This window comes from Camelina sativa, chromosome 16 (genome assembly GCF_030686135.1).
Source record: "Camelina sativa cultivar CO46 ecotype springtype chromosome 16, ASM3068613v1".
NCBI classification, from domain to species: Eukaryota; Viridiplantae; Streptophyta; class Magnoliopsida; order Brassicales; family Brassicaceae; genus Camelina; species Camelina sativa.
In genome coordinates this window covers 547,953-575,890 of record NC_141895.1, presented here as the reverse complement: position 1 = coordinate 575,890, position 27,938 = coordinate 547,953, and the positions used below count along the sequence as shown (strand labels likewise).

The following is a 27,938-nucleotide window of genomic DNA, read 5'->3' as shown; positions in this document are numbered from 1 at the left end:
ATTTTCGTTTAAGAGAAAAAGTCTAGTAGTATTAATTTTTTACAGAAAATGCCAAGTTATAACTGATCCACAAATCGGATTGGATGAACGGCACTAAAACAAATACAAACAGCTACAATTCCCGTACACGAATTATTAATTACTTCACTAAACTACCATTATAGAGATCTTCCACTGTACATTAATAATGCACTAATAGGATCTTACCAAAAATAATTAATGTAGTAATGGAAGGAATATCTTTAACACACACACACTCAAATCTTACTAATCTTAGCGGCATTTTTCAAGGTTTCACCAAAGCTCTCTCTCTCTCTTTTATCTTTCTTCTTCTTAGGTCATCTTCTAGGGTTCTTTGTGAAGACGACTCGACGAGAGACTAGTTTTGTTTGCTTAGGGTTTTTGTTGGGAAGGCATGTTGATAACTACGGGAAGAAAAGAGAAATTGTCCATTTCTAAAGGTTCTGAAATTGAGGTCTCGTCTTGCGAGTATGATGAGTATGTTACTGGGACTGTATGGTATCGTGTCATGCTTGAAGAGAATCTAGCTAAATCGAAGCGGAAGAAGCTCTCTGTTCGTCACTTGGATCCTCTCCTCAAGCAAGACTACTCTCCTCCGTTGATACAAACCACCGTGCATCGTTTGATTCGTCCACTCCCGCCGCCGGATCCGTTTCCAGAGGTCGATTTTGAGGAAGGTGACGTCATCGACGCTGCATATAGAGGTGGTTGGTGGTCCGGTTCGGTGATTAAAGCGTTGGGAAATCGTCGTTTCTTAGTGTATCTCAGATTCGAACCTGATGTAATCGAGATTGACCGGAAGGATCTGCGTCCACATTTGGTTTGGAAAGGTGATGAATGGTTCCGATGCGTGAAACAAGTAAGTGTCTTTTGAGTTCTTTTTTTTTGTTTTTGTTTTTTTCTCTTCATTGATGTTTGATTCAACACTAAAGGATCCTCTTTTTTGTTGTTGTTGAAGCAATTGATTGAGTCAGATTTTAGCGCTGGGAAGTCTGTAGAAGCCAGAACCAAGGTGGCCCATTTGGGGGATGTTTGGGCTCCGGCTATAGCCATTAAGGAGAACGACGATGGGAAATTACTGGTGAAGTTGAAGGCTTTGAGTGATGAAAAGGTCGACTGCGACAAGATTAGCCTTCCTTATTCCAAAATCCGACCTTCACCACCGCCTTGTGGGTTAAGAGATTACAAATTGATGGAGAACGTCGATGCGCTTATCGAGTCTGGTTGGTGTCCCGGTGTTGTTAGTAAAGTTCTTTCTGGGAATAGTTACGCAGTGGTTTTGGGGCCTAACAAGGAGAGTAAAGATTTTAGCCCCTTGCAGTTAAGACCTTCAATAGAATGGAAAGATGGAGTTTGGCATGAAGAAGAAAAGGTAGTCACTTCTTTGTTACATAAAACACCATTGTGTGTGTTGTTCATCTTTTGGGAGAAAAGAACACTGAAATCAGATTTTGTGTTCCAAATTTTTTAGGTTTCAGATAGCGAAGAAAGTTCCCATGCAATTGAAGAAGAAACAGCTGCTTCAACCCGCATAAGAGTAACTGTTCGAACTCCCTTGAGAGAGAAAACAGCATTGGCTATAGGAAGGGCGAGACGCACTTCTAATGCTGCTATGCAGAATCCTCCTCCTGCCTCTTCCAATGATGGAGATGTTGAAGAGGCTGGTAGAGTATCTGTCACTGTGACTGAAGTACCGCACTCTGCAACTGTTGCTGTGAGTTATATATTTCCTCCCTGTCCATCTCTACTTCAAGTTGCACTCTACTTTAACAGTCCTAAGTTGAATCAGTGTGTTTAAAACTTTCAGAGAATTGAACTTGTTTGAAGCCATCTTGGGTAATAACGGTTAACTTTGTGTGTTTTTTTCTGGAGCAGTTACCTAGAGAATTAGGGAGTAATTTGGCTGATGTTGTGATGAATGAGAACACTCCAGTCACAAGCCAACCGGAGATACCAGCAAGTAAGTGTTGTGAAGTTCTTTACTTTCACGCATATGATGGTTAGTTGGTTATTCTTATTGGAAGTTATTTGTGTCATAAATTGAACCTACGTGTTACTGTTTCTAGCAAAAGAGTTTCACTCATCGGTGGTCCTGGGCATAGCTGCAGCTACTCTGACGAAACCAGCTGTCAAAACACAAGGAAAAACATCTCCGAGGAAGAAACTTCAGGCAATGAAGAATCAAAATGGCTCTACAAATGATTCTGTTGGAGAGAAGGTGAAAGTTAGTTAGTCGCACTGTTAAACATCGCACTTTGCCGGTCATTCATCCTATTGATTCTACGCAGGCACCTGAGGAGACAAAAAACAAAGAGAGTGTTAATAAGAGGAAAAGAGGACAGCCACGTAAGTTCATAAGCACAGACCCTACGCAGAAGACTGGTATGTTGTCTTTAACTTTCATGGATAAGTTAGCGGCAATTGTTTGAATGCAATCTTGAAACATTCTTGGCATAATAACTTGTAGATGTGGCTGGTAATGGTTCAAAGGCTTCGGCTATTGAACTTGCCTATATGTCTGATGATAATAGGCCTCTCGCTTCATGGATCCACGGTGGAAATTCAACATCGGGTCTGGCTGGATTATACACGGCTTTGAAACAATTGATGCTCTTTTAGCTTTCAGTTCTCATTATTTTGTGTTTTTTCTTTCATCTTATTCCTCAGGGCAATCCGTATCTCCGACTCCTGATCCAGGTCTTAATTCTGTTGTGGAAACTCCCCCAGCGAGCGAGTCCACAGTGGCTCTGCCATTTGTAAAGAAGTCACCGCTTTGGGAAGTCCTTGAATCAATGGAGGTCTTCAAAGCAGTGCCACAGCGTCCACATTTCAGTCCACTGCTAGAGAGCGAAGAAGAGTTTCGTGAAGGAGACGCCATTGGTACAATGGTGAAGTTCACTGCGCTGTTAGAGAAAGTCAACAATCTACAAGTCGACGATCCTATAAGCTCGATTAACAGGATCGACGAGTGTTTTCTCAAGCTAGAGAAACACGGGTTCAATGTTACAACGCATCGGTCTCGGATCTCCAAGCTTTTGTTCATTAAAGAAAGCCAGACATCGGCGTTGGAAGAGTTAAAAGCTATTGAGGAAAAGATCACAGAGAATGACAACAAAAGAAGGAAGTGTGAACAAGATATTGTTGAATTGCAGAGACAAGAAGTGTTGATGAAGGAAGCGAAAGTGGCACTAGACAAGGAGATAGCTCTGATGCAGTCTCATGCCGAGGTTCTTGACCTGAAGGTTCAGAATGTAGACCAGGAGTTTCGTGCAATTGTCGCTGCCCCATGGAAATAAGCTAGTTGTAGATCAAAGGTGTTTAAGACTAATCTAGTTCTGTATGTTCGCAGAAAACATACTTTGAATAAGTTAAGTAGAACTGTCTTGAACGCATTTATCTTTCAGATTTGTCAAATCACATCTGAAAGTCATAACTTCTCCTAAATCGTTAAATATTAGTAGTCATTTTTCTTTCAGATTTTTCTAAGATAATCGTGAAAGAGACGAAGCAATGGGAATCTTTATAGCTCTTAAAAAGAACAACATTTCGAGTAAATGCAAATAACTGTTTCAACTCAACACCTACAGAAACGATAATCACTAGAATCTTTTTGGTCAACAAGAAATTATAATATAAGGACATAATTCTTATGGATTGGTTCTACTTGGACATATGAGAATATGATTCTCCTTTCACTTCCTGTTCTTGCTCTCATCCTTCTCCCTTTCTCTCTTCTTATAAAGCTTCTCGAGGACACGTTTGGCTTCACAGTTGGGAAAGTTAGAAAGATCGTAGTAATCACGAGCAACATCTACTAGCCTGTGAATACACATGTCAATAAGGAAGAATTTATCAGAAATGAAATCGTCAACGAGATAATAACCAAAGAAAACAAGAACAGGAAATGTAAGAACTTACCATTCACCGCGAATATCTGTCACAGTTCTGATGAAATTCCGGGTAGTCAAAACATATTCGTTGTAGATTACCCACTCAGGTTTGTGATCCAAGCAATTTGATGGATGCAAATGAACCACCTGGCAACCAAGAATTTAACCATGAGATTAAAACAAGAGAAAAAAAAAAAGCTAGAATGGAAATAACAATATAAACGGAATTGGTTTTGACATACTTGGTTGTCTTTGACTGTCAAGTAATGCCCAGTGCGTTCTAAGTGAGCCACTTGCATGAAATAGCCAGCAAGCATGGCCTTCCTTATGTTGATGTAGTAGTCACGGCTGTTAAAATCAGTGCTGCACATCTTCAGGTTGAACCTTGACATTATCCGGACTAGCTGCTGTCTAACATTGTCTGCAGATTTCATCGCTCTACTGTTGATGAAGTTTTCATAGCACCAATTTGGATCTTCATCTGTGAGAATTTACATGACCAAGTCAGTTACGGTAATTTTAATTGTCTATAGCAACTACAAACAAAAGAGGGAGAGAAAGGGGTAATCACTTACTGTTTTGCTTAAAAGCGTGGTAGACATTCAACAATGTGAGGTGATCTCCATCAATGTGTCCAAACCTAGCTTTAGCTTCATCTGCTGCTTTTTGAGCCTCTCTAGGCCGAATAAAGCAATTCGGTACTAGAGAAAGAATTGGTATATATAATAACAGAAGAGGTCCATGGAAGAGGTCAGCAGATGCATAGAGGCGATGAGACTGATACCATTTGCTTCATGAGAGAGAATAACTGAGAAACTGCAACTATCTGCATCAGCACTTACTTAGGATACCCCTAACCATGGGTCTGCAGAACCCAGACTAGCGACTGCTGATGACAACCTAACTCTAATGATTAATTCTAAATGACAATCATACATATGGAAGACAAAGATGAGTTCTAATGCACATTAGACACTAGTTGCAGAATGGAAACTGGTAGCAAGTTTACGCCTACCCTTAACTACATACCTAACCCGAGCTAGCAAGAACAACAACAAAGACAAAAGTAAGGGGGTTACCTGATAGCATGGCTGAAACTGAGAGAATCTCGTTCGAGCAATTGAATTCAGGACTGACTATGAGCATCTTTGCCATCTGTGGATCCAATGGGAACTCACTCATAATCTCACCTGTCTTTGTCAAGTTACCTTCATCGTCCAGTGCTCCCAAGTAATTCAAAACTTCCAAGGCTCGCATCAGCGTTTCAGGAGCAGGGGGATCCATAAAATCGAAGTGCACCAAGTCATCAATACCCAGTTTTTTCAAGGTCAGAACTGTGTTTGCAAGGTTTGATCTCAATATTTCTGGATAGGTCTGCGGTTGCAAGTCATTATTGAAACTCTTCTCTGTATAAAGCCTGAAGCATTTTCCAGGCCGCGTTCTACCGGCACGACCAGATCTCTGGTGAGCACTTGCCTTTGAAATCGGGGATACCAACAACGACTCAACACGGATTCTTGGGTTGTAAACTTTCTGCTTAGCAAACCCAGGGTCAATGACATAGACAATCCCATCAATGGTTAGGGAAGTCTCAGCAATGTTAGTGGAGACAACAATCTTTCTCCCAGGAGGACCACCTTCAGTTACCGGCTCTGGAGCAGGATCAAAAATCTTCTGCTGCATGGCAGGTGGAAGAGTAGAATACAGTGGCACAACTTTAACAGGTCCCACCTGATCCCCAAGATTACCAACCTCTTTATTGATTTTGCGGCAAGCATCTTCAATCTCCTCCTCCCCAGTTAAGAAAACAAGAATATCACCAGGTGGCTCACACAAGTGGATCTGGACAACAGTCCTAATCGCAGAATCAAGATAGTCCCTCTCAGGCTCCTGAGTGTAGAAGATCTCAACTGGATGAAGCCTACCAGGAACTTTCATCAGAGGAGCACCGCTAAAATACTCCTGAAACTTTTCAGCTTCTAGAGTAGCACTCATCACAACTAACTTAAGATCAGGTCTATTTTTCAACACTTCTTTAAGAAGACCAAACAGCACATCTGTGGCTAGAGTTCTCTCGTGGGCTTCATCGAGAATAATCACTTTGTATCTCTCAAGGAGAGGATCCGTCATTGCTTCTCTCAGGAGCATACCATCAGTCAAGTACCTGGGTCATAGTGAAATTAGATACAAGTCCACAAGTAGATAAATGAGAAGCTAAAAGAGAGAGAAACAATACTTACTTAAGGACCGTTCGGGGGCTACTGCAGTCCTCAAAACGGATGCTGTAACCAACTTCTTCTCCGATAGTAACATCCATCTCTTCAGCAACACGACGAGACACAGACATTGCTGCAACTCTACGAGGCTGTGTGCATCCAACCAACCACTTCCGACGCTTATCCGAAGTTTCAGCATCCACAGCATCTATGACAAACTGTGGGATCTGTACCAAAAAATCACAATTAGCTTTTCATTCTCTAAAACATCACCTACAATTAACACTAACATCATCCCTCTAATAAGCCAACTAGTTGATCCAATTCAAAGTATGAGAAGAAGAAGAAGAAAAGATGAAAACTTTTAAATCATCTCCAATTAAAATTAAACCAAAACACTTGTCATCAATCATTCTCTAATAAGCCAATGAGATGAATCAAATTCAAAAAAGTATGAAAAGGTGAAAACTTTTTACCTGAGTAGTTTTACCACTACCGGTCTCACCGACAAGAATAAGGGTTTGATGGCTGTTGAGAGTTTTGAGAAACTCTTCTTTTTGAAGCCAAACAGGAAGAGTCTTCCGTTTCTCAAGAATGTCATAATACCTCTGGGAATAAGGCTTCCCGTTCCACTTATTGACCAGACTGCTGATTCCGGACTCGGCAAGACCATTGATTTTGGTGTTCTTTGACGCAGCCGATGGATCGTCCATAACGTCGAACAAACTAATTTTCCTCTTTCTCTCTGTACCCATCCCTTTTACGAACGAACGTAAGAGAGAGAGATAGAGCAGAAAGCAGAAGAACGAAGAGAATGGAAGAATTTATGAAAGCTAACGCTAGGGTTCGGCAGCGCCTGATTTAAGAGAAAGAGAGAGAGAGAGAGAGGCGGCTTTAAGTTTTATTATAATTTTCAATTTCACCCTACATCTTAACAAAACGTCTTATAGCTCCCTCAAATTATTAATTAGAAATAAGAAGCCCAAGTGTTCGTTAAGTGGGCTAATATAATAATAGGCTTGTGATAAGTTTTAAAGTGTCAGGCTCAGCCCAACAGATAACGAGATTATCAGCCGAGTATTTTGTTGTACCTTCATGGACATGAAAGAGTTTTGGTTGTGAGTGGTGTGACAAAGATCAACCCCTTTGGTAGCTCCAACGTTGAGAAGTTACGACCACCTTTCCAAATATTAGACTTTGTGGCCATAATGGATTTAAGATGGTGACAAAATTTTCCATTAAATTGCTGCATATACTTCACGAACATATCAAGACAAAACAAAGGAGAGAACAAACAGACGGCTTAACTTTAACACAATAAAAAAAAAATAACAGACGCTTTAGACCTGAAAGAGTTTGACTTGTGAGTGGTGTGAGAAAGATCAACCCCTTTGGTTGGTACTTGGTAGTTCCAACGTTGAGAATTGTGAGAGTCATGCTTGAGAAGTTACGACCACCTTTCCAAATACTAGGACTTTGTGGACTTATGGATTTAAAGATGGTGACAAAAATATTCCATTGAATTGCAAAGACTCTACGAACATAACAAGTCAAAAACAAAGGAGAGAACAAACAGACGGTTTAACATAATAAAATAATAATAATAAAAAAAGATAACAGACGTCTTGACTCAATAGGTATTTTCTAAGATCATATTCTCAACTTCGAAAGCCAAGTGAGCATTTGCTGTTGCAAGCTTGATCTGATTCTCGCTAAGACTTCCACTGTCCCAATCTTCATAAATAGCTTCTGGTATTGGTTCCCTAAACGACAAGTATTCCTGGGATTTACGTTTTATTTTACCAAGAGACTTGCTCAACAAGGTCCACGACGAAGGACCGATATCAACGGCATTCTTGCAGGTCAAACCACACTCGCTCTTCAGCATTTCCAAAGCCTTACTAATACCTACACCCATGAAAGTGTATTCTGGGAGATTGAGGATATTGGTGAGAGAAACGGGAAGCTTATTACCACATACATAACGAACCGGGATTATTAGGCAATTCTGGCCATCACAGAGCTGGAGAACCACGAGTCTGCTCTCCGGAGGGTAATCTATGCCACATTGTAAAACCGATCGTTCTGTATCCAGACCGATGATTTTGTTCCTGTTTTCGTCATTAGACAGGAATATCCGCACATGATCACTAATGTCGCTGTCATTTCTAGCTACTGTCGCTCTGATGCTTTCATATCGATATCCAACTTGTACAATGGATGTAGACATATCTGAAAGAAAAGGAGAGAAAGAGGATAGGTGGGGTAAAGCTTGGGAGATGCGTCTGTCTTTATAAAGGCGTGAAGGGAATTACAAAAGTCGCACCTTTGGAAACGAAAATGAAGAGTCGATAGTTAATTAATTGCTGCAACGGCATCAAATTATTACGACCCTTTTGGATTCACGAGGCATTTAAGTCTCTATACCAAGCGCTCTATATCTGTAGTGGGAAGTGCAAAAGTTGCAACCTTTATAGAGGAAAACGAAGAGTCAAAACTTAACTAATGCATAGCCATTTTGGATTCACGAGGGATCAATGTCACCACATTAAGGCAACTTTGAAATTCTCAAATAAAATTTATCTCTCTGCGACGTGAGCTCTTGGAAAGCTAAGAACTTTGGAAACCATGGCCAGAAATTATTCGTTTTGACAGAAGTAAAAGAGAGGATTCCCAATTTAAACTTATCTTAAAGAAAATAATATGTCTAAAGGACGAACTATGAGTACTATGAAATGGTTCAATCACTACAATTAAGCAGGATATCTTAATGTAAAATGACAAACCAAAGGAGAAACAGATAGCTAGCAATCACAGATGTTCTTTTGCATGGACGAGGACGGTATTCAACATTGCCAGATATGAGACTGGCTCACCAGTAAGGAACAACACTTTGTTTGCGCCTTGTCTCCAAGATACATTATGTGTACAACCTAATCAGAATTCGGATTACCTACCACATATTTGGAGGTGCGATTTGGACTCATTTGTCGTAATCCACATTCAGCAGACCCTGAAATTTTCAAATAGCATTTTAGGCCAGAAAGTACAGAGAGACAAAGACAGACTTTTCAAGAATCCACCGTTAACACTTCGATCAGCTACTCAATCAAAATCATAAACTCCAAGAACAGCACATTACTAACTTTCGTCTTCATATGGGAGAAACAACTTACCATACACAATCTGGATACGATGGTCTAATAACGATTGTAGGCTTTTCCATAGTCCTCACGTCTCTGGCGTTGGAAACCGGTACCATAATTGTTGTCTTGATTCCTTGAGGGATAGTTTTTTACATGGTTTGGATATCTGCCCTGGGAATCCATTGGCACATTGTTTCCACCATAGGGAGGAGGATTGGCGGAGTATCCATCATCAAACTCAGCATAAGGAGGAAACTGTCTATAGTTACCATAACTCAAACCAGAGTTTTGCTGCCGTGCTTGCTGTTGACGTCTCTGAGCATCGAGTTGAAGGAATTCGTCCCATTGTTTAGCATTCATACCCCTTAGCCCAGCCTGTTTCTTCATGTAACTCTCTCTCAGTTCCCGGATTGTCTATAAACTCGCACAAATTGATGTCAGAAGGTGAGGTTCTTCAAAAGGAATTGCATTTCACTAGGAGACTGGGGACTAAATTACATTTTGAGAGATCCGCTGCCGTCCAAATACTATGAGCAACTAAAAATGCAAAAAGCATGCAACTTTCATAGTTGAAACTCCTAAGAATTGCGATTTCTGAGGTGATAGAATTCAATCCAGCCTATACTTGGTTTGGAATCTAAGAGGAACACATTCAGTCACTGGATCTCTTACCTCACGATGCTTGATGTTCTCCTCATCTTCTTCCTTATCGCGTTTCTTTTCAAGCTCCATTGCATCCCTCGTATATTCCAATTCTAGTTCTTCTAACGACTGTGGGACTGGAGGCCGTTCAAACTGTTGACTCACCTGAATGTCGCTGGAGCCACCCATTCTCTCTTGGTCCCATCTTTCAGACCTATAACCACTCACCTCAGACTTTTGCCTATCATACGGTTTATCCCATCCACTATAACGTGGTCTCCCTGGAGATTTTGAATGTGTGGAACGACTCCGAGCTCTGTCACTACCATAAGCTTCATAAAATGAATAATAATGTTAACTGCCTGACCACGAGGCTAAACGAAAGGTTACGGCTACAGTAAGACACATGATCTCAACTTCAATCAGAGAGAAGATCGAGCAAAAGTGTAGTAAATAATTTATTTACTTCGGTACTGTACAAAATGCTTTGAACATAAGGACTTACCTTTTTGGCTGCAAAATAAAGATAAGGAAATGACATTATCGGCCAAAAGAAAAGCCGGAAAACAACCAATCAACTTCCTTAAAGACAAGACTAAAAAGAGACAATAACCAGGTCTCTAAGGTATCCTATCCTGTCCCTACCTTGTGGTGATCCTCGGTAAACATTTCGCTGATTCTCAAGAACACGATTCTCTTCGCGCACACGATTATCCACAAACTTATCTTGCCTTCCAGAGCGCTCTGAGAAACTTGATGATGAACCATGTGACGGCAGGTGCTGTCCTTGAGGTTCAGAGTTTCGAGCACGTGGTGGACCAACAGAAGTTCGCCTAGGTGACCTGGATCTGCTCCTGTGAGAAACAGAAGAACTTTTCATCTCACCATCCTTCTTAACCTTGTGAACAGCATCAACACCTTTCCTCAAGATTAATCTGTCCTTGCCACTAACAATTATGAACTTATCATCCATTTTAATCTTGCAGCCGGTCTCCCTTTCAATCCTTTCAATAACTTTCTCCGTAAACAAATCTCTTACATTCTTGTCCCTAGCCGGTACCCTTTCAAAGAATTCTTGTGACTTCCTATTAGCACCAAGTGTTGATGGACATCCCTAAAATATATAACAAAATATGAATGATGCAACATTCAGAAACACAACACAGATGATATATAAACACTAAAAAAGGATTTAGCTACTAGCAAGAAGCAGAAAAATTAGAGGAGGGTTACCTGAGTAAAATGGCCAGACTCGCCACAAATTTTACAGATCATTTCTTCTTCTTTTCTCTTCTTCCAGTTCCTCTCAGTAGCTTTCGACTTAGCCTCCCAAACCTTAGCTTCTCGGCTAGTGAAATCGGTTGGTACAGAATTAGGGTCAGGTAGTTGCTCCTCCTCTTCATCACATCTTTCTTCAGACCGTTGTTTGATAATAGGTTTGTCTTTTTCTTGGGTAGTGTTGTTTGTGACAGCACTTACAGGACCAGTATACTCCTTGTAGATTTCACTAAAGTCATCATCAAGCTCTGGGTCCGATCTAGTGCTTTCCATCTGAAAATTTAAACACACGTTTCAGTTTCAATTCCCAGAAAGACTCTGAAAAGACAATGTCTCAATCAAGTATCAATCTCATGAAGACTTCACTAAGAATTAGAAGAAGAAGAAGAAGAAGAAAGACGCCACATTTTGCATAGGACACACATAACATAATAATTATGAAAACTTCTTCATTAACTCAATACGATTAAATCAAAAAAAAAGGTGACATCTTTCATAGAGATAAACAAAAATTATGTGAGAAATCGAATAACCCTATTACCAAACTCGCTGATTGTCACATATGTCATAGCTCAATGCGACGAAATTAAAGAGCGACGGAGAAAAGAAAAGATGAAAGAGTATAGACCCAAAAAATCTAGAATTAGGGTTTATCATACCTTGCGAGGTGCGAATTAATGGCGACCCAAGAAGATGCTTGCTCAAACTCAACGATACAGATTTGCTATTAGGGTTCGTTCGGTGCCCTGTGGGAATTGAAATTGACTGCTTCCAAAAAATTTTAACTTTTTTTTTTCTTTCCCTTTTGAACCTTTGATTTCTCTAAATAACATATATACCCCTCAGTTAAACGTCGCCGCTTTAAGTTTCGCGTTTTGTTGAGAGGCCTAGGCATTCGGGTACTCGGTTGGGTTCGGATCGGGTATTTCGGATTTTTGGGTTCGGATCGGGTATTTCGGATATAAGACCCGTTCGGGTATTTCTAGATTTCGGGTTCAGATCGGATTCGGTTCGGGTATTTCGGGTTCGGATTCGGATTACCCATAGTTCACAAAATTCAAAATTTTAGTATCTAATTTAGTATAAATTATTCAATAATACGCAATATATCTGAAAAATTTAGAGTATTTTTTACTCAAATTTACTATAAACAGTTTAAATACTTCAAATTATCTAAAATATCTAAAAATCTGAATATTTTAGACATTTATATTATTAAAATTATAAATATTACTAATATATTACTACTGTATATTAATAATGTAGGTATATTCAGATATCCATTCAAATTTCGGTTTGGATCGGGTTTGGGTTCGATTTTTCGGATTTAGAGATTTAGAACCCGTTCGAGTATTTTACAATTTCGGATACGGATTCGGATAGGGTTTTTTGGATCGGATTTTGATCGGGTTTGGATCTTCCCATAATGTTGTCGTTTCGTTTTTTTCCGTCAATTTCCGAATTCTTTTTTTTTTTTTGAATTATTGTTTCTTTAACTCTCTCGATTACGAGCAATGAAAAAAAAACAAATATAAATCGCTTAATTATGAGACAATAATTAAAGAAAATTAGATCGATTAAAATTGCAAGCATCAAATTGAATGTTTCATGAAGGATGCCTTAAAATATAAAAGGACAACGACTTTAAAAATAACACACCACCCGAGATTCCCTAGTAGGGACTTGATTACACATATAAACCATACATTGCCTCTCCTATGCTTGACCATCGTTCTTCGACCCGAAAAAGATTGCTTCCTATGCCATAATAATAATTAAGAAAAAATAAATTAGAATTATAATTAAATAATAACGAAACAACCATATATATATATACACGTGTGTGTGGATTTAGTTTAATAACGAAGAAGCAATATGGGATGATTAAGGTTGCTTACCAACTGATACAACGCTTGGTCATCCAAATCTTTTTGTTGATCTTCTTGCAATTTCTTGGAAAGCAAGCTAATCAAATTCTCACCACTTAGCTTTTCACAAATTCGTTTAAGCTCTTTATCTCCATGGCATATAGATATCATGCATCTCCTTATTTCCCCGCTGTAAAAATCGATAGTCGCACGTCCCATATTGACCGGTTTAGGCAGCAACGCTATTATCCTAACAGCTTCCGTTCGTACTTGTCTGAGTTTTCTTACACGAATAAAGACTTTTTGTTTATAGATAAGTTTGCTTAGTGCGATAGCTACTTGCATTCGGAGTTTAGCATCTCCATCGATGACTAGCCTTCGACGACACTCTTCGAACCAATTGCATTTTAGAACATCATTATAAGATGAATTAGGGAAAGGCAGCTCTCCAATGCTTCGTCTGATAACATATAATCCGTTTTCGATCTCTGAAATCGATAATGAATATTCACCGATCATCCATATAGCGAAACCTATGTTCTCCTTAATGATCCCATCATGGATTTGACAATTGAAAGTTGCTATGATGTTTTCCATCACATTCACTCTTAGCTCTGGATCCGACTTTAATTCTTTCAAAGCCGACTCCGAGTAGTTTTCCGTGAAAATTTTGTTGAAGATTTCATTGGTCTTCTCCGTATTGGGTCCGAAACATAAGCAACCAGAAATTGTGATGTTCTCCGGCTCCCATGGACGGACACAATGACGAACATAGTATGACATTTTTTTTTTCTTTTTCTTTTGAGTATGACAATTGACAACACAAGATTCAATTTTTGTTAATTGCAACTTTTTTAATAATCCTTCTTTAAACCTTATCTGTCTCTTATATATATGCTAACTGTAGGAAAAAAAAAGCACTAGGAAAAATATGATATAAGAAAGATAAAAGAGGAAAAAATCTGTATGTACTAAAAATACAATACAATATAGCTAAGAAATCTAATCTACTAATGATCCAGTTTAAATTCACAGAACTGCTATGTATCAAATTAAATAAAATCTAACTAACTTTATATATTTAAAATCTTCAAATCTTTATTTAAAGCTTATTAATTACTATTAAATTTTATTGATAACAATTTATAGAAGATATGTAGTGATATGATAAGTACTTGTCTTTTCTAGGTTTTTCGAACCATTGTCTGTCTCTACTTAGCTTGTAGCAAATTAAAGACCATGTGACACGATCGACGAAATGAAATTTGGAACAGAAGGGGACGAAACCAAACATTTCTATATATAGAAATGGTCATATAGTGTGTGCATGTGGTCTTTATAAGGTTTGACTCAATTCAAACACACTGCTTCCAAACAGCTTGAAGACGGAACGAATCTCAAAATTTTAACAAACATGCATATGAAGAGTGTCATATATAGTCCTTTTCTTAAAAGTAAAATGATCATTAATTAGAGGTTAGGTCGGAATTTGAATTTGTTTTACTCCTTTATTGTCGTTTTGGTATTTTAGAAGAAACCACGAGAATAAAAAAAAACCAAAAAGAAAACGTTAAAGTTTAAAATAGCAGATGACACTGACACTTGACTTTCATGAAATACACAAGTATGTGGTGAATAATTATTTTCCCCATCGTAATTAGATATATACTGATCCGTCCCATTTCCTGTTTGATCCATGAATATATATATATATATATATACTAGCTAAAATATACTATGCAACATAAGTTTTGTTTTTCCACATCAATATTCCCTTTGAACCATCTAATTATTATATATGCTTCTCTGTATTCAAAAGTCAGTAATCAAAAATTAATTGATATAACTAAGAAAAGCATCATCAATCCCGGAATTTACGTTCTCTGTTAAAAGATCAATCAATCAATTATCTTTACCTTTATATCTCGTCTCTAGCTATAATATATAGAGAATTAAAACCTAACTGAACCCTAGCTAATATAGCGTTATTGCTCTCAAAATCTTGTACATTGCTCGAGGTCGGATATCAGTTCGACGATCCACACACTACTAGAGTGACTACTAATTGCTCGATCAGTAAGACATGCATACATGTACACACAAAATGTGAAAATAATTAAGTAACCTAAATGTGGTGCGGTTCAGTATATAAGCTTAATCAGTGTTTTGATCTTTGATCAAGCGGGTACTCTAAGTTAAAGTAATAAATATCAATTAAATAAGTTCAATTTCTCTCATTTGATACAAAAAAAAAAGAAAAGAAAAAAAAAACCCATAATACTCATCATGATCAAATACGTATGACAGCTCGAACATTGCCCTACATGGTTTGTTTTTACGATAATTAGATAAAATAAACCTAGCTAGCTAGCTAGCTAGATACTTCATTAAGCGATTAACTAACACTCATCCTTAATGATATGAGAGGAAACAATATCTTGAAGAAGGCCATGTTCTTTGACTGAACCAGCTCCATCCAGCAGATCCCGAGTTCGACTCTTCTTCACTACAGGATCATCATGATGATCATCATCAGATCCTTTTTCTTGCCGGATAATGTACCCAGCTCCAAAAGAAGACTGTCCTTGTTGTTGATGGCTGTTGTAATCTAAAAGCTGAGGAGGGAGTGTAGGGAGGCCAAAGTGGGCTCTAGAAGCTGAGCCATTGAATCCAAGGCTGTCTCCTTTGGGTACTGGACGAGGATGGGAGTGTTGGCCTTCGTAAGTGGTGATTACACTGCTTGGATCACTGAATGATCTCTCCACTCTCTTCTTCACGTCACACCAAGTTGTTGTGCAACGGTAATAATTCCTTGCAAAGGGAAAAAAAAAAGTACCCATCAAAATTTGTAAATCTAGCTCGTATATAATGTTAATTTAATTATTTATCCGAAAGAACACACAGTAAATTAGGAAGCTTAATATTATTACCTTGGAAAAGGGCTGTTTCTGACAGGTTTTTGACCGTATTTTCTCCATTTGTAACCATCATCTAGATTAAGAACCTCACTCTTGGTGATGAATGACACTTTTGACACCTTCAACTTCGTCTTTTCACTAGTCTTAGTTGTTTTAAACCTATAATCCCTATAGTTCAGCAAGCATCATATATATAATTTTTTTCTCTGATTCTTAATTTATGTGAACCAAGTGATCTCTGTGAAAAAGAAATAAACTTCAAAAAAGGAAAACGAAAACAAACGCTCAAGCTCACCTCTTATATGTCTTATGTTGCTGTTCTTCTTCTTCTTCTTCTTCTTCCTCCTCGTTCTCTCTCTTCTTTTCATGATCTTCATTCACAGCTTCGCTCGAGGACGATTTAGGTGTAGTCGTGGGAAAGTGCATCAGCGGCGTATGGGTGAGGGAATGACGATGAACACCAAGTAAATCCATGAACCCTACCGGATACCTCTCCGCCGATAGATGGTGGAAATCAGAGAAGAGTGGGTAAACCCTTGTTTGCCCTAAATCGTAAAACGGCACCCCAGCACCAGCATTCTCCATAACCAAACCTCCCAAGTAAACAAAACGAGGGGGAGAGAGAGATTTTTTAATGAGGGTTAGAGAGAATTAAGAGAGAGTGAGGAGTGATGAATATAGAACACATGGGATTCTTGCTAATTAAAATACCTTGAACTGGTGACCGGCTATCGTAGGTGGACGGACAGTGTTATAAAAACAGTCCCAATTAATAAATGCGCGCGTGTGGTTTGGACACGATTAGTATGTAATCCGCTTTCGTTTGTTTTACATGCGACCTGTGTTTCTCACAGTGCGCCAGTAAAGGGATGACCGCGAACATTGGATCATGTGCACACCAATACATATATCTTAACTTACTTTTCAGAAACATACAAAATGATGCCCAGTTCTTATACCTTTGTCGCTTTAATTTTTATCTGTATTACGTATTTTGTTAGATTTTTTATTTTATTTTGAGGGGTTACATATTGTGTGGGATACATTATTACTATTTTATTTAATTTCTTTAGGTCAAGAGTCAAGACATTGATATGATACTATTTACGTTACGTTATTCAAAATTCGAATTAACTCTTGAGTTTTTTTCTTCCTCTCTTTTTGTGTAGTCGTTAAACCTTGTTCGTCCTCAAATTTGTTATGAACGTAGGGAAAATGTTTTTTTTTTTTTTTTTTTTTTTTTATGCGGAAAGAAATATATAGGGTAGAAAAATTAAAGGTTATTTACGTAGAAATTATAATTTGAATTCAATCGTAGCTCTTAATAAATACAATAAGAAACATACTACATTTTTAAAATATCACATAATTAATTCCAATTATAAATAGAACTTACAATATACTTTTTTGCTAAGCAAACATTTGTTTGTTTTCCTCTTTCCAAGTAAATAATCAACAACTTTTCTTTCAACATGTACTGTAATTAATGTCAAAAACTCAAAAGCTTTTGATATATTAAATCAAGAGAAGGTAGAAACAACATCAATGCAGCAAACTTTACGGAGAAATCATAGTCGGCGAATACCAAATAGCCGTTCTTAGAATATCAGACGACACTTGATCTTGACCCTTTTCAATTCTTCTAAAGTAAGCAGCTCTTAGACCAAGCATCCAGCATTTTGCATCCAATCTACTGATATCCAAAATATTAAAAGAAAATAATTTCTCCCAATTTTGAGTAGAAGATTCTTGTAAACTCCAAACGTCTAACCCTGAAGAACATTGTATGTTTAGCACATCTGATAAGCACAAACGTTCATTTAGGCTCCACATTTGCACACCACGAGAGTAACGGGTGTAACATTTTGGTAATGATACCCATCGAAATTGTTCAGTGTGTAGATCAATAGCTATCAGATGCGAAGGTATTTCTGAAAGTGTTTTATAACTCCGAGTATAACAATATAATGTAAACCAGAAGAGTGATCCGTTTGCGTAGACGGGTGTTTGTTCATAGCAAACATTGTAGTCATCTAATCTGTACCAACCGACGTCTCTTTGCTCGCCATTATCAAGGGATATAACTTTAACATTGAAACGGCTGTTAAAACATAGAATTTCACGTGTATGGTCTTTTTCCGAGTACATCGAAATGACCTTGTATGATTTTGTAATAATGTCTTTTCCAAATCCAACGGAAAGTGGCATTAGGGCCAATAATTTAACTTCAAAATGAACAAAAATATGTACACACGTTGGAAGGAAAGGAATGGTCAAATATGTATATCCTCTATATATATCTTTTATACATTCTCTCTCTGTAAAGTAATCTATCATTTCAAGTATTATGTACATGAATATTAATCTTGTACATAACAAAACTTCGTCAATTGTTCTTTTATCAAATTAAAAAGCAAATGAAAACTTGGTCAATTTACTTAATTAATTGTGTCCGTGCAGAAGCAATAACGTCAATCATCATCATCATATATATTTGATGATATTTTTGTTCTCATGCATGATATATTAATATTTAACTCCATCGTGCATCTTTAACATTACATATATTATACATATACTGTATGCAGATACTATATAGTGATGATCAGATCCAAATCTATGATAATCAGTTAATTATTGAACAAAAAGAACGACGTACCTTGTTGATAGAACTTCATATCTCCTTGAAAAACTGTCCGATCCTTTCTAATCGTTGGATAATTTACGCGAGTATGGAATTCATAATTATTTCTGGGCCACTGCGATAATTGTGGAGACAGTGTTCGATGCACTCCCGTTGTTGGATTGATTAAGTAAATGTACCTAAAACCGTAGATCCCAACTAAGACCAATCCGTCGCAGGTTCCTAAGATTTGGGTGGTTTCGCCTCGACATTCGACGTTGATTGGATTATCAGGGAAAGGGTAAGAACTCGAAGAAGAAAGACTGATTCGTCCGTTGTTGTCGTGATCTCTAGAAAAAGTCTTCAAAAGCAAAGTTGTCGAGTCAGAATCTGATGACATTTGATGATGTACAACAAGAAGTTTCGTGTTCGGGGTTGGTAATCCCAATCTAACGAGACGTTCGTGGGCGAAATAGGTTGTTTCGATCACCGATCTCCATTGTTTCGACACGGCCTTGAGTTTAGCAAGTTGTTTCATTGGAAGATATTGAAGGATCTCTACTAAAATATCATCTGATGTGATCGTTTGAGGATTCATTTTGTCTTCTTCCATTCTTTTCCAACGATAATTATCATTTTAGAGTTGTAGATCAATATATATATATATATATATATATATAAACTAAAGATAAAAATATTATCTAGTGATCTTATACTCATCAGCTTTCAACTATAAGGGATTGAGAATTAATTTGTTGACTTTAAAAAAGAGTACAGTATTAATTTATGTAAAATTATGAAAATCTATAATTAAATCAGCTATATATATAAATACTATTTATAAAAATGATCTGGTGGTCTATCATCAGTTTTCAACTATTAGGGATTGAGTTAATTACTTTGAAAAAAGTACAATATTAAATTATGAAAATAAATATATATATAAGAAAAAAACATGATCTTGTGATCTAATCATCAGTTTTCAACTATAAGGGATTGAGCATTAATTAATGACTTTTGAAAAAGTACAATATCAGAAACTAAATTTAAAATTTAAATAACTTCTTTCATTTATTACCGACTTACAGAGTAATGGAGAGAAACTGATAACAGAATGGAAATAGTAAGAAAGAAAAGGATTCTAGCACAAATGACATTTTAAAAGAAATGAAATGCGTAAAAAAAACAAAAAGACTAAATTAACCGTTGAGCAAAATGTTACTCTAAAATGTAAATGGATTAGAGAAGTCTGAGTTCTGCAAGTTTCGAATAAATTCACTCTAAATATATGTAACAAAACAAAAAAGAAGGGAAAAAACTGAAGATTAAAATAATATTTCTTCAGAACGTCTTCTTTCTAGCAACAGCTTTTCGAGGTTCTCTCTTGGCAGATGCAGTGAACCCCGGAGACGAAATCCCAACCGTGGCTTGGTATATGTCTTTCAACCTTGTTTGTTTTCATAAGCATGTGAGGATTACTAATTGTGGACATGTTTTCATATTACAAATGTTACAATTTGGAAATTATAATTACCTTGGGATGCTGAGGAACAGAGCAATTGCTGAAACGCCAATAACCAGTGGCAAAATAGCCGCAGGTGTAACTTCCTAAAACCAATACAAATCAAATCACAATGAGAAATTCAGTCTAATGAAAATGTGGAAGACTTTTTTTTTCTTCTGGGAATTATATATTTTACCTGACTCTGATGATCTGCCACGATGCCGTACCGAAGTGGACCGATATGGATTTGGGCATTTTTCTCGAAATCAACTTCGATAATCTCTGATTCTACTTTGTGGGAGATTAAAGGACGACTGGATTTAAGCTGCACAAGGTGTTTACCTCTAGGTAAGCCTTTTACTTGGAAGAAGTTGGAGAGTGGTAGCGGGAAGACATTCTCTATCTTAGATTTATCAATGGCTGATCTGATCTCCACTAGCAGATTCGAGTTTAGTTCTTCGTTTTGTTTTCCTTCAACATGGCAAGTTAATATGGTCGTTTCTGGTTGTTCAAATACCAAAAAGTCGAGCCCATTGATATCCTCGTAACCAATCTATAATAAGAAAATCAGGTAAATTTTGTTGTTGAATTGGGGATGATGAGAATGAATATTATTTGAACAAACAGAAACAAACCTTGAGAGAAACCGACTCTGGAGATGCACGTTCAATTTTATTGTTGCTTGAACCAATTTTCTTCGACACTTTGATAACATATGTTGCATCTGGATGTAAGCCTCTCAGTCGATAATTTCCATTAATATCGCTTGTAGTCTCCTCATAGTATCCTTTGGAGTCAGAGCGAGCTTCAATCGCAACACCTTCTTGTGGCTGGCCAGATAGGAGAGCAACTCTACCAATTGCACTGCAACAGAATTCACAAGGTATCTATTGTTACAGAAATGAAAAAGGTTATATCGAATGTAGTCTAAACCTACAAATATGCTTTTAAGGGTTCAAATAGCAAGAGAATGGTTCAGCAAAATGAAGTTTAGGACCAAAATCAGAATGTGCTGATAGTGGAGATCTATGAGATCTCAATTGAAACTTAAAAGTGACCAATTTTGAAGTGAGCGATATTACTTGGTCATTATGAATTGTTATAACCGTACAAGCTTCAAAGAAAGTGTTTTGCTCTAATTTTATAGCAGAGAAGTGAGCCCTGGTGCAATCATATATACTTAAAAGAAATGAGCCGAGAAAGTTTTAGGAGCCCGAAAACAACTTATTCCAGTCTAACTAAGGCAACAACTTCTTTTGACGTAAGTAAAACCAGGAAGTAATATTGGGAAATGATTTAGAATAAGATCAAACCTGTAGGCAACACGAGAAGCCTCAAATACAGCTTCACTGGACTCCCCAGAACCCAGTTCTATTGCCATTGTTGAAGGTTTGAAAGAATATTCCTGAGGACAACGATATATACTCAGAAAGTTCATCCTTTATCTCTTTTGGGCAACTTTTACGTTTTGAGAAAGCCATTACAGAATGTTCCCAATGAAAGCTGCTGATTCATATATCAGATCATAGCCAGTCATAGCAGTTAAAAACATTTCTTTGCTAAGAATGCAGGGGAGTATGGTTTAATTACCTTAAGAAGGGGACGCAAGTAGAAATTTCCAGGGAATAGGCTATCAAATACAAATTGTCCACCAGCGCCAGATATAGAATTATTTCTGTAACCATGATCGCCACTTAATGATAACAACAACGAAGGGATTAATGTCTCGGCATTGTCCTTTGAGTATACGCGCACAGAGATCTGACCAAGCTTTTGGCAGGAGAAGGAATATGGTCCTAGCCTTTTAATATGGTAGCCAGGCTGCACATGTAAGCCAAGATCAGGAACAGATTGGTTCAGAACAAATGAATGCAAGTGAGATTTTTAGCGTAACCGGATGCATGAGATCTAAACTAAGATTAGAAAAGTGAAGCAAAACATCATCTCAAGGTCCACTTGCATGAGCACGAAATATTTATCAGTATAATAAACACCTACCTTTGAAGCTTCTGTAGCATATGTTATATCATCATACAATGGCCCGGCAACAAATGAACCATCTGCTGACGTGCTTGTTTCAATAGCTACTTCACCTTTCTTAAGTGAAGAAATCAGGCTGTCTTTTGCAGCGGAAACAATGATATGAACACCAGGAAGAGGAGGAGAGACCGATCCTTGTATGTAAAGACCAAGCCGACCAGTAAATGGAGAAACTGAAGCTTGGCATCCGCCATTTGACACTACAGCCTATTAGACAAACACAAATTAAGCTTGATGTTCCCATTATAGAATATTTTATGGCTAGCATTACTAGTTAAAACTTACATGATACTTTTTAGGATAAAACAACATCTTCTTCTCCACATCGCCCCTGAAACAGAATACAGCTATAGCTGAAGTAATTTGAAAATAAAAATGGCTTCAAAAATATTAGAGAAAGATTCAAACACCCAAACACTCTTTTGGTTGTTGGACTTTGAAATAAGAATTTCTCTTCTATGAACTATGACGCATTCCTGAGACATTTGACTCCAACTATATGAAGTCTAGTTCACAGTTTCCCTGACATCATAATAAGCAGATCATACCTAGAATCTCGAGGAACAAAGCTTATCTTTTCACCAAGGCTGGCCCAGGTATAGTACTCATAAACGCCACGCCCATCAGATGTAAGTTTGGCAGCAATACTGTTGATAACATGTCCTTCCTTGTCTTGAATATCAACAATGAAATTCTCTGGCAATTCAGACTCAATCTCGGTTGAACTAGATTCCACATTTATCAGACCTTTGAGGAGGTATTTCTCGGCTTTCAGATGAATAGGCTACAGAAAGAAAAGTATGTAGATGCTAAATGAAGGACAAGCCAAAGAATATTAAAACAAAAGAGAAAACATTACAAACTAAAACCTGTGGATTTGAGACATCTATCTTTATTGAATTGCTCCCAAAGGACATGCATGAGTCAGAAAGCTGAAGCTCATGTCCTCCAGGTGACTCAACGCATATTTTCTGTGAACCTTTCTGTAGTTACCACAAATGATAAAGATGATTAGTTTTGACAGAGATTAAATACAGTTTCCTAAACAGCCAAAACTCACGGAGAATCCACCAGAAAAAGAATACCTTGATTTTCAAACTAGTAGGTGATCCATTAGGATGAACAATTCTAGCATCCACCTCATGGGTGGAGATAATATTAATCCAGTAACCTTTCTGAACAAATTCAATCCCTTTGATATCCTCAGTTGCAACATTCACATCAATTGAGCTACGGTCCCAGCACCAACTGTCTTCATCAGATGTGGCTTCCGGTGAAATGCTTCTGACCTAAATTTATCAATCGTGACAAGCAATTTGGTAAATGTATTTGGCTAGTAACGTCACTTTTTCCGTCTCTCTTATAGATGTACCCAAGAGGAGAAAAAAAAGTTGAAAAGAAACCATGCATCCCACCTCAACTCTGTATTTTCCAGGCAATATGTCTGAAAATAGAAATTGACTGCTCTCGTCGGTTAAAACAACTGTCTTCTTTTCACGATCACCAGCTACTCCCACAAGCGCCACTGAGACAGAAGGACCACATTTCTCCTTGCAAGTAACAGAACCATGCACATTGACTCGGGCCTGCATTAACACCCAAAAGAAATTAAAAGAAAGAAAATCTCCTGAAAACGTGGAAGTCTATTGTTCATCCAACTCCTATCAATTTGATTCTACGAAAACAGTTCCAAGAGTGGAGTCGTTCAGAGAGAATTACCTGAGAAAATTCTATGTTCAACAAAGGACTTTTGACGCCAACATCGACATAAGCTGGCAAAAACAGAAGCTCAGATGCACCCTTTGGTGTAGCAGCCAGAGCAGACAGCCTATATTCGCCTGGTGGAACCTGAAATATATATGATAGCAAAACCAAAATGAATAAATAAAAAAGTTATAAAGTGAGAAACAGAGAACTCATTCATAAACAGAAAAGGAGCGAGGTAACCACATAAGCCAGAAACAACTCTCCAAAGAATCAAGGGAGGTAACTTTATAAAACTAACTTTTGTCTAGATTTAGTAGAGATACATATCTGCATCAACAAACCTCAAAGCAGAAAGTTCCAGTGTCATCTGTTTGCTTCATTTGTGGTTTGACATTTGTGGGTCCATGAGTCAAAGCTACCTAAATTTAAAATATTAAAACGTTAAACACGAGAGATAAGTAACAGAGAAACATAACTATGTACAGGAGTTTACCTTTGCTTTGTGACGAGAACCAAACATTCTCACCACACCACAGATATCATAGGATACAGCAGTGATATCTGGAAGTGAAGCCATGTTTGGTAAAACCTACACAAACAAGTTTAATTTACTTTAGTTTGTTGAACTTCTAACGAGTGAGGTGAAGCCATATCTGGAGAAATTAATATAACGAGCTAGAAAAAATAAGTGAGACCGATACCATGAACTTGTTCAGTTTGTCGAACTTGTAATGCTCCTTGACTGCATCTATTGTATACCGGTTTGACGTAACCTAAGAGTTGAAACAATATTATATTACATTCCCTGCTATTAAAACTACTGATCACAGCAACAAAAAATGAGACTGAAAGGTGGTGGAAAGAAAACCAAGTGGCAAATATTTGAAATATGTAAAAGTACATTTGCTTTGCTTAGTACATAAACTAAAGAAATCTTTCCATATCCATTACTCTAGTTTCTAGAAGCCTCGAAACATGTACCAAAATTCACTAGGAGAAGTTGAGTGGCAAACAATTTAGCAGGCTTACAGATGAAACAAGGTATACCGTATAAACTTGAAATTGTAGCATTAAATTATACCTGGTCAAGCTTGTAAAAACCTTCCTTGTCCGTGACAGATCTTAGACTACCATCTACTATGATTTTAACGCCCTCAACTCCCATTGAATTACCGTCCACTACACGACCCCCAATGGAGAATCCTGTTACCTAAAGGAGAATTCAGTTCAATGTTTAGTGGAAAAACATGTAGGCAGAATCCAATAGATATATAAAGTGGTTATAAAAGTTTGCAGTTGTTCTATCTGACCTGAAATTTTTTGGGAACAGTGACATGTTGATGCTCTACAGAAACAGGCATCACAGGAGGTGAAACATCGAACACCGTGTTCTCACCCTTGTAATGTGGCACCAGTTCGTATTTTCCTGAGGAAGAAAAATCAAAGTGACCAAAATATAGCTCATTACAAACTAAGAGCCGGATATCATTTACTTGTGTTGTACAGTACAGAATTCATCAGGCTAAAGCTTAAAGTCATATAAATGCCCAATGAATTGGTTGTGAATAGTCGAGTAATGATTTACCACAAGGGATGGACTTGAAACTGAAAATTCCTTCCGCATCGGTTACAGCATGGCAGAGAGGCTTCCTTTCTCCAGCAGCGTCACCAAATCCTTGGGGACAATCTACCATGGAAACATCATCTGAATGCAAATATATATGAACACCCAGGATTGGATTTCCCTACAAAAGGAAACAAAATTGTTTATCCAACACAAAAAATTGAGGATAAACTGCAACTGCATGATGGGTAAGAAAATGAACCAAACCAATGATACACCAATCTCTACTTCCAACAAAGATCATCATTAAAATTTTACTGATGAACATCAAAGAAAAAAAAAAAAAAAAAACAGGAATAAAGAGATTACCTGAGCAACAACAGACCCCTTGAGATCATAACCAAGGACAAAGAATATGTCATCCACCCTGCCATTTGCAAATCCAAGTTCCACCTACAGGTAAACAGAGAATTTCTACTATTAACATGTAGAATTAAAATTATCAAGATTGAATCGGATGCAATAGGAAAGAAAAGAGTAGGGAAACACATGGGTACTCAAATGCAAAAAGGTTGGCCAGGAGAATATTAGACAGGAAAGCTCAATAAAGATAAAAAGAAAAACCAAAAAGATCTAAGACCTCTGTAGAACCGCGGACTTCAACTTGCAGATTTGGATGGGATGCACGGATATTGTATTTTCCTGCAACCAATCAGACAAACTCGTCATTTGATTATAACAAGACACCTAGAAATTAGGCACTTGACATTTGATTTTACTATGTAGGAAATTTCCGACTACATACATGCAAGGCCATAGTGATAGATCAATAGAAAAAGAGACACTGATGATAAAATCTTACTCCTTACCTGGAATAATATTCTTGAATAAGTAGCTCCCATCTGACGATGTGAGAACAGAAGCGATGGGATCTTCTGATCCATCAAAAGACAACAATTCAACATTGACATGAGCTGGGCCTCCATTCTTAATCACACAACTCTCCCCACCAACAGCTCCCAGGACTTTACCGGATAATGTAAAACTGCAATATACAAAAGATTAAAACATGAAAAATAAGAAAGATGACCAAATCACCAATAACAAAGTTGAAAAAAGGAAAAAAAGATGATGCAAACACAAAGAAAAAAACGAACCCGGTGAAGCGGAAGTTAATATCCTCATTATTGTTGCAACTAGAGTCGTCAACGACAACAGGGACCTGCCACATAGAGTTCAATGTAAATAGCTAGCTAGAAAGCCTGTAATTTGTCTGGAAAGATTCTTGATGCATAGTCCTCAGAAAAAAAAAATGGAGAACAGATTAACCTTATCTGGATTCCATGACCATCCCTCAGGTCCATTTATCTTGAGAATGAATGAGCCCTACGAGTAGAAAGCATATAAATCACTTGCAGCAGGAATGCAACAGCGATTGACCCAAAAAAAATACATTACTCGCAGGCGCAGAAGAAAGAAAGATAAGGTTCGATGAATACCTTGTCATATACTGGGATGAAATAGTAACCATTAGGGGCACACTGTGTACTGTCTTTTACCAATCCATCTACTGTTTGAAGCTCAACCTTGTAATTTGAAGGAGGATAAAAAAAAAAACAAATCATTGAAACCCTCACTCACTCAGAAAAAGAAAAAACAGTCAACAAAATGATTACTTACCGTGATATGAGAATAATCCAGTTTCCCATCGGCTCCTTTGCGAGACCTGACCAAAGACGAACTCGCCTGCACGTTTAGTAATTTTTAGCAGCGTTAATTAATAAATCCAGATCCGATCGTACTCCCCCACTACTTAACCCATGATAATTTCCAAAGATCAAAACATACCACCAATTACAAAATCTCAGATAGAAGTGCGTAAACGTACTTAAGCAGCAGGCTCAACTAAACTGAATCTACTACTTTGGGAAGCAAACATCCTCAATATACCAATACCAAAAACTATCTAGTAACGGATCAGGAATCAATCAGAACGAATCCGGAAAGGGGAAAAAAAAAAGAAGAGAGAGATAAACCTCGACAAAACCACCGCAGCCTTTTATAGAATCCGCGGAAACAGCGTAGACAGTCGAAATCGCTACGAGGAAGACGATCAGAGAATGGCAAATCTTCTTCGAAGCCGCCATATGTGAAGGCTCCGGCGAAGGAGCTAAATGGTTGAACTTAAAAAAGGAAAAGAAGAGTGTTGTTTGTTTGTTCGTCAATGGAGCACGACGGATCCAAGATATCGGACCGATGACTCCCGATCTAAATAATATCTCTGTTGGTTTTTATTAACAACAACAAGGTTGGTTCTCTTCTCTCTATTTGATGACTCTTGATGATTAAATGGGCCTTATATAAAGACCATTAATAACATAATGGGCCTCATAAGGCCAGTTAATAACATAATGAGCCTTAAAACTATTGTAATTTTGTTTTTTAATTACAGCTGTCGGATTTGCTTACCGTTTGAAGAAGAGTCAAGTAAATTTGGCCAGTCAACTACTGTACAAGAAAC

The 27,938-nt window shown here is 37.6% G+C and overlaps 8 protein-coding genes across 13 annotated transcripts; 1 reads left to right on the top strand and 7 right to left on the bottom strand.

Annotated features, from left to right (window-relative positions):
- Positions 1 to 89: 89 nt before the first annotated feature.
- On the top strand, positions 90 to 3,496 carry LOC104749087 (DUF724 domain-containing protein 7-like). 2 transcript variants are annotated; one of them, XM_010470666.3, is made up of 8 exons: positions 90 to 880; positions 980 to 1,393; positions 1,493 to 1,735; positions 1,897 to 1,981; positions 2,088 to 2,239; positions 2,310 to 2,403; positions 2,489 to 2,593; positions 2,689 to 3,496. In XM_010470666.3, the coding sequence occupies exons 1-8, from the start codon at positions 416 to 418 to the stop codon at positions 3,315 to 3,317; spliced, it is 2,187 nt and encodes a 728-aa protein (XP_010468968.2). In that variant the 5' UTR covers positions 90 to 415; the 3' UTR covers positions 3,318 to 3,496. The 2 variants fall into 2 exon arrangements, with proteins under 2 accessions (XP_010468968.2, XP_010468969.2); XM_010470667.3 differs by lacking the exon at positions 2,489 to 2,593 and having other exon boundaries at positions 124 to 880.
- Positions 3,497 to 3,520: 24 nt separating this feature from the next.
- LOC104749086 (putative pre-mRNA-splicing factor ATP-dependent RNA helicase DEAH2) lies at positions 3,521 to 7,063 on the bottom strand. Of its 4 annotated transcripts, none has more exons than XR_015584620.1 (7): positions 6,604 to 7,060; positions 6,152 to 6,354; positions 4,991 to 6,075; positions 4,487 to 4,737; positions 4,154 to 4,392; positions 3,940 to 4,058; positions 3,521 to 3,840 (listed from the first exon to the last, which is right to left on the bottom strand). XR_015584620.1 is itself a non-coding variant. In XM_087491754.1 (7 exons), the coding sequence occupies exons 1-7, from the start codon at positions 6,880 to 6,882 to the stop codon at positions 3,714 to 3,716; spliced, it is 2,178 nt and encodes a 725-aa protein (XP_087347880.1). In that variant the 5' UTR covers positions 6,883 to 7,063; the 3' UTR covers positions 3,521 to 3,713. The 4 variants fall into 4 exon arrangements, 1 of the variants encoding a protein (XP_087347880.1); XR_015584622.1 differs by having other exon boundaries at positions 4,487 to 4,727; XR_015584621.1 differs by having other exon boundaries at positions 4,487 to 4,719.
- A 522-nt stretch (positions 7,064 to 7,585) lies between these two features.
- Positions 7,586 to 9,687, bottom strand: LOC104753181 (uncharacterized). The gene is made up of 3 exons (XM_087491783.1): positions 9,304 to 9,687; positions 8,454 to 9,140; positions 7,586 to 8,359 (listed from the first exon to the last, which is right to left on the bottom strand). The coding sequence occupies exons 2-3, from the start codon at positions 8,503 to 8,505 to the stop codon at positions 7,758 to 7,760; spliced, it is 654 nt and encodes a 217-aa protein (XP_087347909.1). The 5' UTR covers positions 8,506 to 9,140; positions 9,304 to 9,687; the 3' UTR covers positions 7,586 to 7,757.
- LOC104749085 (uncharacterized) lies at positions 8,798 to 12,000 on the bottom strand. Its single transcript, XM_010470664.2, has 6 exons — positions 11,853 to 12,000; positions 11,149 to 11,466; positions 10,561 to 11,029; positions 9,946 to 10,247; positions 9,304 to 9,687; positions 8,798 to 9,140 (listed from the first exon to the last, which is right to left on the bottom strand). The coding sequence occupies exons 2-5, from the start codon at positions 11,464 to 11,466 to the stop codon at positions 9,328 to 9,330; spliced, it is 1,449 nt and encodes a 482-aa protein (XP_010468966.1). The 5' UTR covers positions 11,853 to 12,000; the 3' UTR covers positions 8,798 to 9,140; positions 9,304 to 9,327.
- Positions 12,001 to 12,751: 751 nt separating this feature from the next.
- Positions 12,752 to 13,929, bottom strand: LOC147924992 (coatomer subunit beta-2-like). Its single transcript, XM_087491782.1, has 2 exons — positions 13,092 to 13,929; positions 12,752 to 12,951 (listed from the first exon to the last, which is right to left on the bottom strand). The coding sequence occupies exons 1-2, from the start codon at positions 13,842 to 13,844 to the stop codon at positions 12,910 to 12,912; spliced, it is 795 nt and encodes a 264-aa protein (XP_087347908.1). The 5' UTR covers positions 13,845 to 13,929; the 3' UTR covers positions 12,752 to 12,909.
- Positions 13,930 to 15,252: 1,323 nt separating this feature from the next.
- On the bottom strand, positions 15,253 to 16,656 carry LOC104749084 (WRKY transcription factor 68-like). The gene is made up of 3 exons (XM_087491781.1): positions 16,275 to 16,656; positions 15,992 to 16,147; positions 15,253 to 15,872 (listed from the first exon to the last, which is right to left on the bottom strand). The coding sequence occupies exons 1-3, from the start codon at positions 16,562 to 16,564 to the stop codon at positions 15,461 to 15,463; spliced, it is 858 nt and encodes a 285-aa protein (XP_087347907.1). The 5' UTR covers positions 16,565 to 16,656; the 3' UTR covers positions 15,253 to 15,460.
- A 669-nt stretch (positions 16,657 to 17,325) lies between these two features.
- On the bottom strand, positions 17,326 to 19,282 carry LOC104753180 (putative F-box protein At1g71320). The gene is made up of 2 exons (XM_087491777.1): positions 18,639 to 19,282; positions 17,326 to 18,204 (listed from the first exon to the last, which is right to left on the bottom strand). The coding sequence occupies exons 1-2, from the start codon at positions 19,213 to 19,215 to the stop codon at positions 17,537 to 17,539; spliced, it is 1,245 nt and encodes a 414-aa protein (XP_087347903.1). The 5' UTR covers positions 19,216 to 19,282; the 3' UTR covers positions 17,326 to 17,536.
- Positions 19,283 to 19,775: 493 nt separating this feature from the next.
- Positions 19,776 to 27,887, bottom strand: LOC104749083 (uncharacterized). 2 transcript variants are annotated; one of them, XR_015584619.1, is made up of 27 exons: positions 27,454 to 27,887; positions 27,098 to 27,163; positions 26,917 to 27,003; positions 26,747 to 26,803; positions 26,575 to 26,639; positions 26,287 to 26,462; positions 26,058 to 26,119; positions 25,787 to 25,870; positions 25,439 to 25,598; positions 25,164 to 25,279; positions 24,935 to 25,063; positions 24,555 to 24,626; positions 24,347 to 24,442; positions 24,195 to 24,272; positions 23,866 to 23,994; positions 23,562 to 23,732; positions 23,232 to 23,435; positions 23,016 to 23,129; positions 22,695 to 22,930; positions 22,432 to 22,477; positions 22,105 to 22,353; positions 21,697 to 21,927; positions 21,420 to 21,609; positions 20,742 to 20,970; positions 20,303 to 20,659; positions 20,137 to 20,210; positions 19,776 to 20,049 (listed from the first exon to the last, which is right to left on the bottom strand). XR_015584619.1 is itself a non-coding variant. In XM_087491753.1 (27 exons), exons 1-27 carry the CDS (start codon positions 27,562 to 27,564, stop codon positions 19,944 to 19,946), a joined length of 3,597 nt encoding a protein of 1,198 aa, XP_087347879.1. In that variant the 5' UTR covers positions 27,565 to 27,887; the 3' UTR covers positions 19,776 to 19,943. The 2 variants fall into 2 exon arrangements, 1 of the variants encoding a protein (XP_087347879.1); XM_087491753.1 differs by having other exon boundaries at positions 21,420 to 21,511.
- Between the last annotated feature and the right edge of the window lie 51 nt (positions 27,888 to 27,938).

What these genes read in the sequence shown, in the direction of transcription:
- LOC104749087 (XM_010470666.3), top strand. Translation starts at nt 416, where the DNA reads ATGTTGATAACTACGGGAAGAAAAGAGAAATTGTCCATTTCTAAAGGT. An exon ending in TTTGGCATGAAGAAGAAAAG is followed by an intron (nt 1,394 to 1,492) that starts GTAGTCACTTCT and finishes CAAATTTTTTAG; the next exon opens with GTTTCAGATAGCGAAGAAAG. An exon ending in CGGTGGAAATTCAACATCGG is followed by an intron (nt 2,594 to 2,688) that starts GTCTGGCTGGAT and finishes CTTATTCCTCAG; the next exon opens with GGCAATCCGTATCTCCGACT.
- LOC104749086 (XM_087491754.1), bottom strand. Translation starts at nt 6,882, where the DNA reads ATGGGTACAGAGAGAAAGAGGAAAATTAGTTTGTTCGACGTTATGGAC. An exon ending in GTAGTGGTAAAACTACTCAG is followed by an intron (nt 6,355 to 6,603) that starts GTAAAAAGTTTT and finishes TTTTTGGTACAG; the next exon opens with ATCCCACAGTTTGTCATAGA. An exon ending in AGCCCCCGAACGGTCCTTAA is followed by an intron (nt 6,076 to 6,151) that starts GTAAGTATTGTT and finishes ACTATGACCCAG; the next exon opens with GTACTTGACTGATGGTATGC.
- LOC104753181 (XM_087491783.1), bottom strand. Translation starts at nt 8,505, where the DNA reads ATGCCGTTGCAGCAATTAATTAACTATCGACTCTTCATTTTCGTTTCC. An exon ending in CTTCATTTTCGTTTCCAAAG is followed by an intron (nt 8,360 to 8,453) that starts GTGCGACTTTTG and finishes CTTTTCTTTCAG; the next exon opens with ATATGTCTACATCCATTGTA.
- LOC104749085 (XM_010470664.2), bottom strand. Translation starts at nt 11,466, where the DNA reads ATGGAAAGCACTAGATCGGACCCAGAGCTTGATGATGACTTTAGTGAA. An exon ending in AGTCTGGCCATTTTACTCAG is followed by an intron (nt 11,030 to 11,148) that starts GTAACCCTCCTC and finishes TATATATTTTAG; the next exon opens with GGATGTCCATCAACACTTGG. An exon ending in AGAACATCAAGCATCGTGAG is followed by an intron (nt 9,688 to 9,945) that starts GTAAGAGATCCA and finishes GCGAGTTTATAG; the next exon opens with ACAATCCGGGAACTGAGAGA.
- LOC147924992 (XM_087491782.1), bottom strand. Translation starts at nt 13,844, where the DNA reads ATGTCATACTATGTTCGTCATTGTGTCCGTCCATGGGAGCCGGAGAAC. An exon ending in ACCAAGCGTTGTATCAGTTG is followed by an intron (nt 12,952 to 13,091) that starts GTAAGCAACCTT and finishes ATTATGGCATAG; the next exon opens with GAAGCAATCTTTTTCGGGTC.
- LOC104749084 (XM_087491781.1), bottom strand. Translation starts at nt 16,564, where the DNA reads ATGGAGAATGCTGGTGCTGGGGTGCCGTTTTACGATTTAGGGCAAACA. An exon ending in CAACATAAGACATATAAGAG is followed by an intron (nt 16,148 to 16,274) that starts GTGAGCTTGAGC and finishes GCTGAACTATAG; the next exon opens with GGATTATAGGTTTAAAACAA. An exon ending in AGAAACAGCCCTTTTCCAAG is followed by an intron (nt 15,873 to 15,991) that starts GTAATAATATTA and finishes TCCCTTTGCAAG; the next exon opens with GAATTATTACCGTTGCACAA.
- LOC104753180 (XM_087491777.1), bottom strand. Translation starts at nt 19,215, where the DNA reads ATGGAAGAAGACAAAATGAATCCTCAAACGATCACATCAGATGATATT. An exon ending in TATGAAGTTCTATCAACAAG is followed by an intron (nt 18,205 to 18,638) that starts GTACGTCGTTCT and finishes TTCATTTTGAAG; the next exon opens with TTAAATTATTGGCCCTAATG.
- LOC104749083 (XM_087491753.1), bottom strand. Translation starts at nt 27,564, where the DNA reads ATGGCGGCTTCGAAGAAGATTTGCCATTCTCTGATCGTCTTCCTCGTA. An exon ending in GTTCTCGTCACAAAGCAAAG is followed by an intron (nt 24,273 to 24,346) that starts GTAAACTCCTGT and finishes TTTTAAATTTAG; the next exon opens with GTAGCTTTGACTCATGGACC. An exon ending in TTTATCCTAAAAAGTATCAT is followed by an intron (nt 22,354 to 22,431) that starts GTAAGTTTTAAC and finishes TTTGTCTAATAG; the next exon opens with GCTGTAGTGTCAAATGGCGG.